This window comes from Abrus precatorius, unplaced genomic scaffold (assembly GCF_003935025.1).
Source record: "Abrus precatorius isolate BTA unplaced genomic scaffold, Abrus_2018 Scaffold10, whole genome shotgun sequence".
Taxonomy (NCBI): domain Eukaryota; kingdom Viridiplantae; phylum Streptophyta; class Magnoliopsida; order Fabales; family Fabaceae; genus Abrus; species Abrus precatorius.
This window is the reverse complement of record NW_020874292.1, coordinates 23,627,304-23,638,592: the sequence shown is the minus strand read 5'-3', so window position 1 is coordinate 23,638,592 and position 11,289 is coordinate 23,627,304. Positions and strand designations below refer to the sequence as shown.

The 11,289-nt window shown below is 27.5% G+C and overlaps 1 protein-coding gene across 1 annotated transcript; it reads right to left on the bottom strand.

Annotated features, from left to right (window-relative positions):
- Positions 1-1,965: 1,965 nt before the first annotated feature.
- On the bottom strand, positions 1,966-10,603 carry LOC113852076 (transcriptional corepressor LEUNIG-like). The gene is made up of 17 exons (XM_027482332.1): positions 10,557-10,603; positions 10,358-10,455; positions 7,951-8,081; positions 7,714-7,856; positions 7,228-7,276; positions 7,043-7,142; positions 5,961-6,022; positions 5,620-5,820; positions 4,891-4,971; positions 4,751-4,804; positions 4,445-4,589; positions 3,680-3,789; positions 3,454-3,603; positions 3,078-3,233; positions 2,739-2,855; positions 2,432-2,632; positions 1,966-2,112 (listed from the first exon to the last, which is right to left on the bottom strand). The coding sequence occupies exons 1-17, from the start codon at positions 10,601-10,603 to the stop codon at positions 1,966-1,968; spliced, it is 1,992 nt and encodes a 663-aa protein (XP_027338133.1).
- Between the last annotated feature and the right edge of the window lie 686 nt (positions 10,604-11,289).

Below are 11,289 nucleotides of genomic sequence, written 5' to 3'. Positions count from 1 at the left end.
AGTTTAAATTGTATAACTTTTGTAATAAATAAAAACTTAATTGAGGTATAAAAATATTATTTTTAATTATTTTTTAAAATAATTTATTTAAAATTAAAATGTTTAAGATCATTTATCAATATATTTGGAGGTAAATAAATAATCTTAAATATTTTTATTTTATTTTAAAATGGAAATTTTAATTTTAAAATTGTACAAGATATTCTTAATATTTTTAAAATTATTAATATGCATATATTATTTAAAACACATGACAATTTCTAATCTGCTCTTATTATTTTAAAAAATCATAATTTTTTTTTAATCTTAAATTGATACAAACCAAAAGGGTAATTCTTCTTTTAAATCTAATATGAAATATTAAAGAACTATCATGTTATTAGAAGAAAAAAAAAGGACTATCATGTTTGTCTTAAAAAACTTATTTCTGATAAAAAGTTGAAAACTGACATTGCTCCGGATGAAATACAAAAGTAAATACTTTATTTAGAAGTAAAGGTTATTAATAATAGAGATTAAAAATAGATTTAAATTTAATATTTAATATTTTTAATTTATATATTTTTTGTTTATTTTTTAAAAATATTTTATAGTTTTATTTTTGGGATTTTTCTTTTAAATATTTCAATTTATCTTATTAATATACGTGATAGCCTTTTTTTTTTTATTAATTATGTTATTAATTATTTATTAGTCAATAAAAATAAAAAATGTTCCTAAAAATAGAGACTAACATAAAAATAATTTTTTTAAGAGATTAAAATAAAATACTCATAAAAAGCATAGGTAGTTTTTGCTAAATATTCCTATAATACTACAATCGAAAAGAGTTTTTCAAATATACTTTATAAACTTGAAAGTTCTTACAAAAAATAAAATTTAAATAAAATTTTTAATTTGTTTTTTATATTATTAAAAGCTCTAATGTACCCATCGAAGTTTGGTCTAACAAAGTTTCACTGAAAATGATGAATTACAGCTCAAACTTCTATTACGAAAGGCACTTACATTGAGTATTTGATCATCCATCTGGCAATGCAATGTTGGCTCGATACTGCAGAAAACTAGAAAAGCGTGGTATATATTACTTATGTGCTGTTCAGGAAGGAGTTTTTGGAGAGGAGGAGAAGATATAAATTTATATTTTAAATAAATATATTTAAAATTAATATTTTTTAAAAATAAAAAAAATATAAATTAATATATTAACAAAAATTTAATATATTAATAATATATTTATTATTTTAAATAATATATAATTATTTTAATTTAAAATTAAAAAATATATCCTATTTATCTTTCTCCTCTATTAATCTTTTCCCGAACATATTCTTAGAATTTCAAATACCTTCAAGTTGATGTTAACTCTGATAGAATCCTATAAATTAAAATTGCATTCATTATCCAGAGTGCCTAAAAATAATTTTTTAGTAGAAAAAAAAGAAGTCATTTTCTAGGATGTTGCCATATTCTTTTTGTAGGAAATAATTTCTTTAAATTATAAATTGTACTTGTTCTAAAAAATTGCTACTAATTTTCTTATGAAAAATTATTTTCTCAAATCTAACGGCACAACAAAGCTCGTGCTTAGATCTAAGCGACACTGGAGTAATTGTAGATCTAAGCATTAGCATAACCCTTTACTCTTTTATTAGAAAAACACTAGCTAGCTACTGAAACATCATTCAAATGCAATAACAGTCCAGTTTCATGAAATTTCCACCTTTCCAATGGCAAAAAAATTTACCAAGTTTGTAACATTTATGCATTATGCAAGCTCCACTGAGTCAAACACCTTGTTCAAATACATAAAGATATCGTACCTTTTTTTCTGAATTAGATTGTAGGTAATGTTATATACCTTTAACCAATATAATAAATACTTAATCTAACAAATGTAGCAGGAAAGAATTATACAAAAGCTGCCAAAATTTAACATGTAAATACATTTATGCTCTCAAATTCTCATTTCCAAAGTTTTACGCAGTGATCATGACTGGCTGAAGCAATCAATTCTTCTTTGGGTGAATCTGCTAGTCCAGCAATTAATCCCTTGTGTGCTGGAACGGCCCATGTTTTACTGCTCTCTGTTGGACTCCATAATTCTAGGGACTGCAATGAATTGTAGACAAATTTGCTTTATTAGAATGTATTTGCTCCTTGCGCAAAATAATTATTAACATGACGAGCAAATGCTAGATTCTTGTTTATTAACATGATTGTTAGCAATATAATGCAAAGGCAACATGGATTATGCAAATACTAAAGCATAACAAATATTTATTCTTGAAGATAACGTTGCCACACAATGTGTTAATCTCTTAGTTCAAATAAATAAAAGAAAGGGCGCACGTACGTACTGTTGTATTTTTGTTAGGAATATACAGAAAGGATCGACTAAAATACCAATCACATTGGATGAATAATTTACCTGATAACCGCCAATAACTAAGAGGTTAAGATATCCTGGATGAAAAATGCATGATTGAAATTTGTTCCCGTTTGAATGTAATTCACTTATACATTTTCCATCCGATGCAACAGACCAAACACGTGCACTATCTTCACTGACAGAGGCAATATAGTTTCCACCTTTATCCCAACAAATGGATATAACATCTTTAACATGTCCCTAGGAGGAAATCGAATTCAGACAAGATATATCATATATTCTTGCTGTTGGAGTGAAAATAGGAGTCATGATATAATAGTAAGCATAATAATACCTTGAAAGTTACCTTTAGATTAAACAGAAGGCTATTAGTCTCAATATCAATTACTTTGATATTATTTGTAGAAGCAGTAGCCAAATACTTCCCAAAAAAAGGCTGGAATCTAACTTGTTTACTACCTCCCTGCAATGCATCATCATCAATATTTGGTAATTGGATTCCCATTCTTACAACAAATGTTTAAACATATTATACAGCAGGATGCTTTATATTATTAAAATATAAATTGATTTAATGCCATGAAAAAACACAGATAATTTATTAATAAAAATATTCTTTATGTTGTTTGGCAAAGCTCAACTCCTTGGACAAATAACAACATCAGGATTTAGAGTTTAAACTGACCTTAGTGACATGCATGCAAACACATTGATTGACATTCCACAGTCGAATTACATCATTGCTATCACATGAGCAAAGAAGGTCCACCTTTCTTGGGTGAAAATCCAATGACATTACTTGTTCAGCATGGCCAGTAAGTTTGAACATTGATTTCGTTGGCTATATTACAAAACCAAGAAAACATATAGACAGTTCAATACTAAATTGATCGCAAAATACGCACAAAAAGGAAGGAAAAAATGAATGAAAATATAAACAAAATTAAAAAACTTGAAAGCAGGTAGATAAGAGGATAGAGATAATCTATATTCTAAACAACATTGAACCTATGAAATAGATATGAAAACAATTTGGACAAGTATGACGAATAACAACGTACTTTGGCTGCATCCCATAATCTCACAGATCTATCGAAGGAAGATGTTGCAAATATGGTTGAACCTGGTTTAAATCGAACATCTGTAACAAGAAGTGAATGTGCTTCTGTAGTCGTTGCACAATCAAAAGTTTCCATGTTCCAAAGAAATACCTGTCGTCATAAATTTCATTAGGTTTTAAACAAAAAAGTAACACCTCGGCAGCGATAATTTATCACATTTTATCACCTTCTTATCATGTCCAGCACTTGCTAACACTTTTCCATCTGATGAAAAATGGCTAGACAATACCTTGCTTTTACTTGAATGGAGGCAACCAACCTCTTCAAATGAAAAACCTATCAAAAGGAAACGTGTTTGAAATTATAAAGCATTTAATAAATATAATTGCCAAAATTACCTTTTGATATCAAATTAATTATATTTTACTTATATTTCAATTTTATTTGAGGTTGTCATCTTTCTTCAGTTTCCAATATCAGTATTAATATTATAACATAACCATAATAGAAGTATCTTAGCGTAGTAGACTTTGGGATATTAACGAGATGTAACAAAAATGTTTAGGGCAGTGGCCCCTTTGTAAAATTTAATAATTATTATAGACTTACTAGATTATGCATAAACTATTTTGGTGCATAATGTTACTTATGAAACCAAGATATTGGTGTTGTTTATATAAATTCTAATTATAAAAATATTTTTTTTTAAATTATCTGTTTGTGAGATTTTTATTTTACTTTCTCTAAAATATTCTTTAGTTTTATTGTTTAATTTTTCTAAATCTATCACTTTTGATCTCTAATAATCACATTTAGTTAGTTCATATTATCGCTAGAAATTTTACAAAAATGTTGAATTAAAAAAATAGAGAAACTAAAATCTAAAATTTCATTAAAATATAGAAATAAAAATATATTTAAGCCTTATTAATTTAATGCACAGATTGCATCAAGACAAAGTATTCTTTTCTTATAGTCTTGGGTGTATTACCTTTATTTTCAATTTTGCATGTTGTAGAAATACGTTTCAGATTGCTGAAAGGTGCAGTTCTATGATCAGCATTTTCATTTTCAAAAGATAGGAAAGACTCCACATTTTCATCCTCAGGTTTTCCATCTGCTTCATCCGCATAATTCTATTGTTTGCATTCCACAGAATTGGAGGAAAAAAAGTAACAATTTAGGAATCCAATACAAAATGAATTAACAAAATTGGCAATTACTTTAAACAAAACTATTGAGTGTAGGACTAATGAAAATATTTCTAAGATTTGTTTTAAGGTTTATGACAACCTACCTGGGCACTCTCTCCAGGTCTCAAGGATACTGATGTCTTTCCCTTTTTATTTTTCTGAGAATAAATATATAAATAATCATTTTTGCCCCCAACAAGGCAAAGTGTTATAATTTGCAATTTTAAAATGTTGGATAACATACCTCAGCATTCGGGATCTGACTTTGAATTTGTTGACCGCGTTGGTGTTGATGTTCTACAGTGTTAGTCATTTGGTTTATCATCTGTGTCATTCATGAACTTAGTTTGTACCAAAAAAGTCAACAGCTAGAAAAATAAGATTCATATGAACTATTTTAGAGAACTTTAACAATCAGAATGTATATATATATTGAATGGGATGAAAATATTCTTCACTACTTTCAATTAATGACAAAAATTAGCTTATTCAATTCTAAGAGAGAAATGCACAAATTATATCAAATACAAATTAAAGGATTTTCATGAAAACTACTGTCCAATTCAAAGCCCATTGCATTGGTCTTTTTCTTCTTCCGATCCCTTTGCAAATTTTATGCACTTAAAAAATTTTCACACATATCACGGAAATAGCACAGGCTTGCAGACATTTGTACGTATCAACTATTTTACTTAAAAATCCTTTTTTCTTAGCATCCTGAAAGCAGATTGGTGATTAATACTTGTAAAAATATCTCAAAGAGGTCCCACGACTAATTTTCGTTGAGTAATCTTCTTGTCTTCTCCCCTGTTATATAAACTATTCCATCCTAAAAGTATAAATTGTGAAGTATGCTCTCCTTGCATGATAATTCATTTGGAACTATTATCAAAATTTAAGATTCTTTGAAATCCAAATAGGTATACAAATGTGTGTTTTGGATTATCAAATGGTAGAACATTAATCGACCAACCTGTTTATCCTTATCACTTGATTCAATCTTGGGAATCATCATATATTGACTGTTGAAATTGGTAGGGTTTCCAAGAACTGCAAAGGTCTGATTTTTAGGAGTACATGCAAGTGCTTGAGCAAGGAATGTGTTCTGATTTTGTGTTTTCAACACATGACATTGTTGTTGATAGTTTGGTGATTGCGAAAGTGATGTTAGTACCTGGTTCTATGAAATGTTGGTCAATTTCCAGTTAATAAATGAGATAGTATACTTTCATAAACACTTAAAGGAAGTTTATAGGAATTTTTTTTTTTAATGCACATGGAATTATTTTTGTCCAAAATATTCCGTAAGCATACTCCATCACCTACATTTATTGGCCATCCACTTAGTGGTACTAGATTGAGACGTTCATTGATCTCTGCAAAAAATAAAAATAAAATAAATAAATATCCCAAAACATAGTGTAGCATGCACTTATTTACTTGAGAATTTGTTTTGTAAACTTGACTGTAAAACTTAATTTATCACTTTGGGTTTCTCACTGTGAAGGCACATAAAAAAATTGACACATGATAATATACTAGCTAGTCACATCGTTATCAAGCTAAAAAAAGTTAAATTTAGAAAAATTAATAATTAAAGATTAAAAGACTAAAATCAAAATTTTATAAAAATTTAAAGATAAAAAATATATTTAAACTAATTAATTTATCATTTACATATGTATGGAACTAAAGCATCGATATTAGAGAGTTGGCACACTATTTTTTCATAGCATTCTACAGCAACACTAAATTGTGGGATCAACAGAAATATAAAAGACCATCTGGAAGCATGAAAATGATAACTTCAAAGCATCATTTTCTTTGGTGTACATTTAATTAAGATTGTATTAAAGAAAAATACTCTAAAACATGTCCAAAGAAAGCGTGGCATTCTGCATCCTATTGAAATGGAGAAAAATTATACTTTTTTCTATACAAAAATTATATGCGAGAGGATTTAAAAATTTTATTTGATAAAAAAATATTTATATTAAAAATTTGTAAATGCAAACAAATAGTATTGAATCACGTTAAAAATGTGCATTTTTTATGTTTTTTTTAATATGAATGCTTCCATTCTAAACATAAAAAATGCAGTGTTCTTCTCAGTTCAACAAGATGAACTTCGTAGAATCAACATAAAATTGAAGATAACGACTTGTGTATTTAAGATATCACGCAGAGAACATAAAATTAAGGTAGAAGCTATAAGTGGGATGTTGTATTTGTATCTTTTAAACAGAATAAAAATAACAAGAGTCAAAGAACGTGCATAGATTTTTATATTATATCAAAATGTAAATGTCATAAATAATTGTCAATTAAAATAAAAGGAAATTGTATAATAAATATTGAGGCTTTCCATACTCTAGAGTAAAAGGGAAAATACATACTTTTTTCATGAGGTCCCTCTAAAGGAGACGTCATCTTTTGCATTACATCTCGAGGGTCCAGAAGTGTATCCCTCCTTACACACATACCAATTCCACTTTCCTGAAAATATAAATAAAATAAATTTGTTAGACGATGCACTAAGTATGTGATTCTAATTATTATATATTGGTAAATTGGATCATACCTTAGCGACCTGCTTCTGGTTTTGCTTGCTTACATCTTGTGATGGATAACTGGCAAAACCAAGAACAATAGGAAGAAATCCAGTAAAAAGCGTTCCATATATGTTAAACCAATTTAAAAAAGTAACAACAAACAAGAATGCACTTCCTTCAATTTAACTTAACACATCCTTTATTTTTGAAAATGTTGTTAACATTTTACATTTATATGAAATAGCACGGTTGTAGTGTGTTTTTATAAATAAAAAAGAATATTATATAAACTATTTTGTATCACATTAAAAAATCATATGGTAAAGTTGCTTTGAGAGGAAAAAGGAATTGCTTGAGTGTGAAAGCAAATCTCACAAGAAACTCAAAAATAAAAATATATTTGTAAATTACTTAAATAAGTCCCTGATAAGAACTTCAAGTGATTTGCTTTGATAAGATCATGTAAACCTAGTTCAATATTTTTTCCTAGATATCCAAGATGCTGTTTACCGTACATTATTGAAGGTATTAAACAAATAGCCGGTTGTGGCATCATGTTGTTAAAGTTGGAGCTGACTTGAAACTGTTTAGAGGATCTCGGCTCATTCATTGGTATTTGAGGAATTCTAGGAGAGGCATCATTACTTGCATCTGGGACCTAAAATTTTAAAAAATTCGTGGCTTATGACTAAGCTGCATGAAACATTACACAACATAAAATAAGACTACATTTATCATTTAGTCATCACCACCTTACTAGAGGATCCTGACCCGGTCTCCTTATCCTCCCCTTGCCTAGAGGTAAATACATCATAGAAAATAGACCACCATTCATGTAGGAATCCATCTGGAGAATCAATCACTGAATCTAAAAATTTCATGTCTGTACTCGATCAATATTCAGCAAGATTTAGAAAGCTAAATGAGTCAAATATATTAATACTAAGTCAATCAATTTCCCAAAAATATTTAGAATATTAGCAAAATTGAATTACATGAATACTAATTATACTAAGCAATGTATTATCAATCTTAGACAATCCCATCAATAACTAAAATGTACCCAAAAAAATAGATATCACAACCTTTTCATCACATAGGAACAATTTAGAAAACTTTTTACAAAACTTATTTGGTATTATAAAAAATATCACCTTTCATAACTTTCTCAACTTATTTTAACGAGGTTCATGAAGAAATATATCAAAACAATCCTTTATTGACATTACATTATTTTAAACATTTCAAAACTATCACTTATAGAGTAGAGTAGCATAATCATCCTTTATTATTCACTTGGAGAGTAGTTGTAATATAACCAATTTTTGATATTCACTTGAAGAAAGATTTCACATACAACCCCTCTTTAAACTTCATTTTATAGAGTGGTTACACACCAACCAATATGACAAAATAATAAAGGAAATTGTAAAATAGTAACTAGCATTTTAACATGATAAAGGGTTAATGTTAACTATGATTTGTTTTAAGCACAATGATGATGAACCGATTATGATTTTGGAGTATAATAGTGGTGATGATGTTTAGTTTGTACGAGATGGACGTATTGGAGTTGAAATAGGAACGATAGTTTTGTAGTAATGGATTTGATTGATAATGATGGTTGTAATGTTGTTGATACCAACATGATGAGGTGTGTAGGGGTAATGCATGATGCAATGACAGTCTAGTGACGGGCAGATGGTGAGACTCAGTTTGAATTAGAGTTAAGTTTATCGGGTGAGAAAAAAGATAAAAATATATTTAGTTGGTCGACTTTGAGTGATTTTTTATCCATCTAAACCTAATTCCAATTGACATAGTTATTAAGGCCATTGGAAGTTTTTATTTTGAAATCAATCAATAGAGATTTTGTTACAAACTTAAAATGTTTCTATTTTTTCATTCTCTTTCACTTACTTCTCTTTTGTTGGTTTAGAAGTCAAACATGACGGTGGTTTGAGCAGGGAAAATTATACTCTAAAACATTTAATAATTATAAAAGCTACATTCTAAGTTATAATTGAGAGAAGTTAAAAATCACTTTTTAAGTGTATTTAACTTTACATAATCACATTTACGAGAAAAATTTAAACTGTTATGTAAATATGTTTTATGATATAGTATAAATAAATATATAATTAAATTTAAATACATTCATAATATATAACTATTCTACTTACTATTTTAATGTATTTTTTATTAATAAAAAGCCCTCTAAGATGGAAGGTTACTCTCCCCCGCATACCACAAGCTAAATAGTAGAGTTTTTTTTTTTTTTTTTTATAATTAGAACATAAAATGTTTAAGGTTTATTTGAGATTTTGAAAGGAGAAAAAAGAAAAGAGTTTGAAAGGAGAAGAAAAAAAGAGAAAGAAAAAAGATGGAGAAGAAAGTTAAACTCATTTCTTATTTGCATGTTTAATATTGAAAAAGAAAACTGATAAGAGTTTAAGTATAAATATATAAATGATATTATTATATTTTATGTTGTTTATATATATTCATTTTATAAAAAATAAAAAATAATATTTTTATTTTTTTAAAAATAAATATTTTTAAAATAAATATTTTTATTTTTTTATAAATTTTTAAAAGATTTTCACTTAAAAAACTAATATTTAAAAGAAAATTAGAATCCTAATAGTCTAAGAGTATGAGAAAGTGGAAGAAAGAAAATTTCTAAAAAAGTTTCAAATGAAAAATTCAAAAAACTAGTGTTAAAAGAGTTTTAAAGGATTTAGAAAAATCTCTAAACTTTTCTCCTTTTAATTGAGTAACTCTTAAATAAAGATTAATTTTTCTCCTAATCTCTCTCTTTTCCTTCTAAACACAACTTCAAAATATGCAAAATATTAAAGAATGAACAATCTTTTAAAAGAATGAGTGCACATGTGTGTGTGAATATATGATATATCTATAAAAAAATAATTCATAGCATATTTGATTTTTATTTTAAAAATAAAATATAATACAAAATTAATTTCAGTATTTTTTTAAAATTATTATTATATTTATTTTTAAAATAGATCAAACATTTGACATAGCCAACGTGAGTCGGTGAGATTTGAAAATATTTTCCTTGGCCGAGAACATATCTAGTAAAATGTTAAAATGGAGTTCAGAAAACAATACAAAACAAACCCTTATATGACATACCGACGGGGTTGTTAGGAACATGGGCTTCCTTCTTGAAAATCTTGGCAGCGCTGTGCATTCCCTTTTTGATCATATAATCATGCAAATATAATTGAAGTCTACAGAACTCAAGATCAAAATCAATTAAGCATAGATAAGCGAGATATACAGAGAAAACAAAAAAAGAGAATGAAAAGGGGCAAAAGAGATTAGACCCTACATTTTATCAGCATCCCACTCCAGGTTGTTATCGGGAGATGAGGCCATGATGATTGTCAATCGCTTAATTCAATTGTAGAGAAAGAGCAGAGGTAAGGGTGTTTGAGTTACGACGAAGATTCAACAGAGAAGAAAGTAAAAGGAATTGGATTTGTGTTGAAAGAAAGAAGAAAACGAGAGGAGAGAAGAGGACGCTAAGTGGCAAGTGACGGTGCCATGCAGGGGAAAGGAAGAAACAAACAAAATCAGTTCAAATATAAAGGGTAGCGACAATGTGAGGGCACAACTGTTACAACACTAACACTGTATATACCAACCCATGTGGCCCCTCCTTACTCCCTTGTGGAACCAACATCGACGGCCATAAACTTGGTTGCAGCCTTGCAGGTCTGTGTTATATAACATAGATTGGATTTATTTATAATTTTTTTTCTTCAAAGGTGTTCTAATTTCAAATTTTTAATAAGTAATTTTTTAGATGTAAGAAAAAATACATTTTTTTTAAAGATTTTGACCTATATATATATATTTTTTTCTTCAATTATTATTTTTATATAGTAGATAAATATTATTGAATTAAAAAAATTCAATAAGAAGATTAAAGAAATGTTGTATGATGATTTATAAACTCTGATTAAAAAAAAAAGAATGAATATTTTTATTATTAATAATATTTTTTCATTTTAAAACTTAAAAAATAAAGTTATTAAAAAGAGAATAAAAATATGAAAATT

Excerpts from the sequence above, each read along its gene's own strand:
- LOC113852076 (XM_027482332.1), bottom strand. The coding sequence starts at position 10,603 with ATGGCCTCATCTCCCGATAACAACCTGGAGTGGGATGCTGATAAAAT. Across the intron at positions 8,082-10,357 it reads TGTTCCTAACAACCCCGTCG|ACATGAAATTTTTAGATTCA; the intron begins GTATGTCATATA and ends GATCGAGTACAG. Across the intron at positions 7,277-7,713 it reads TGTTTAATACCTTCAATAAT|TTATCCATCACAAGATGTAA; the intron begins GTACGGTAAACA and ends TGGTTTTGCCAG.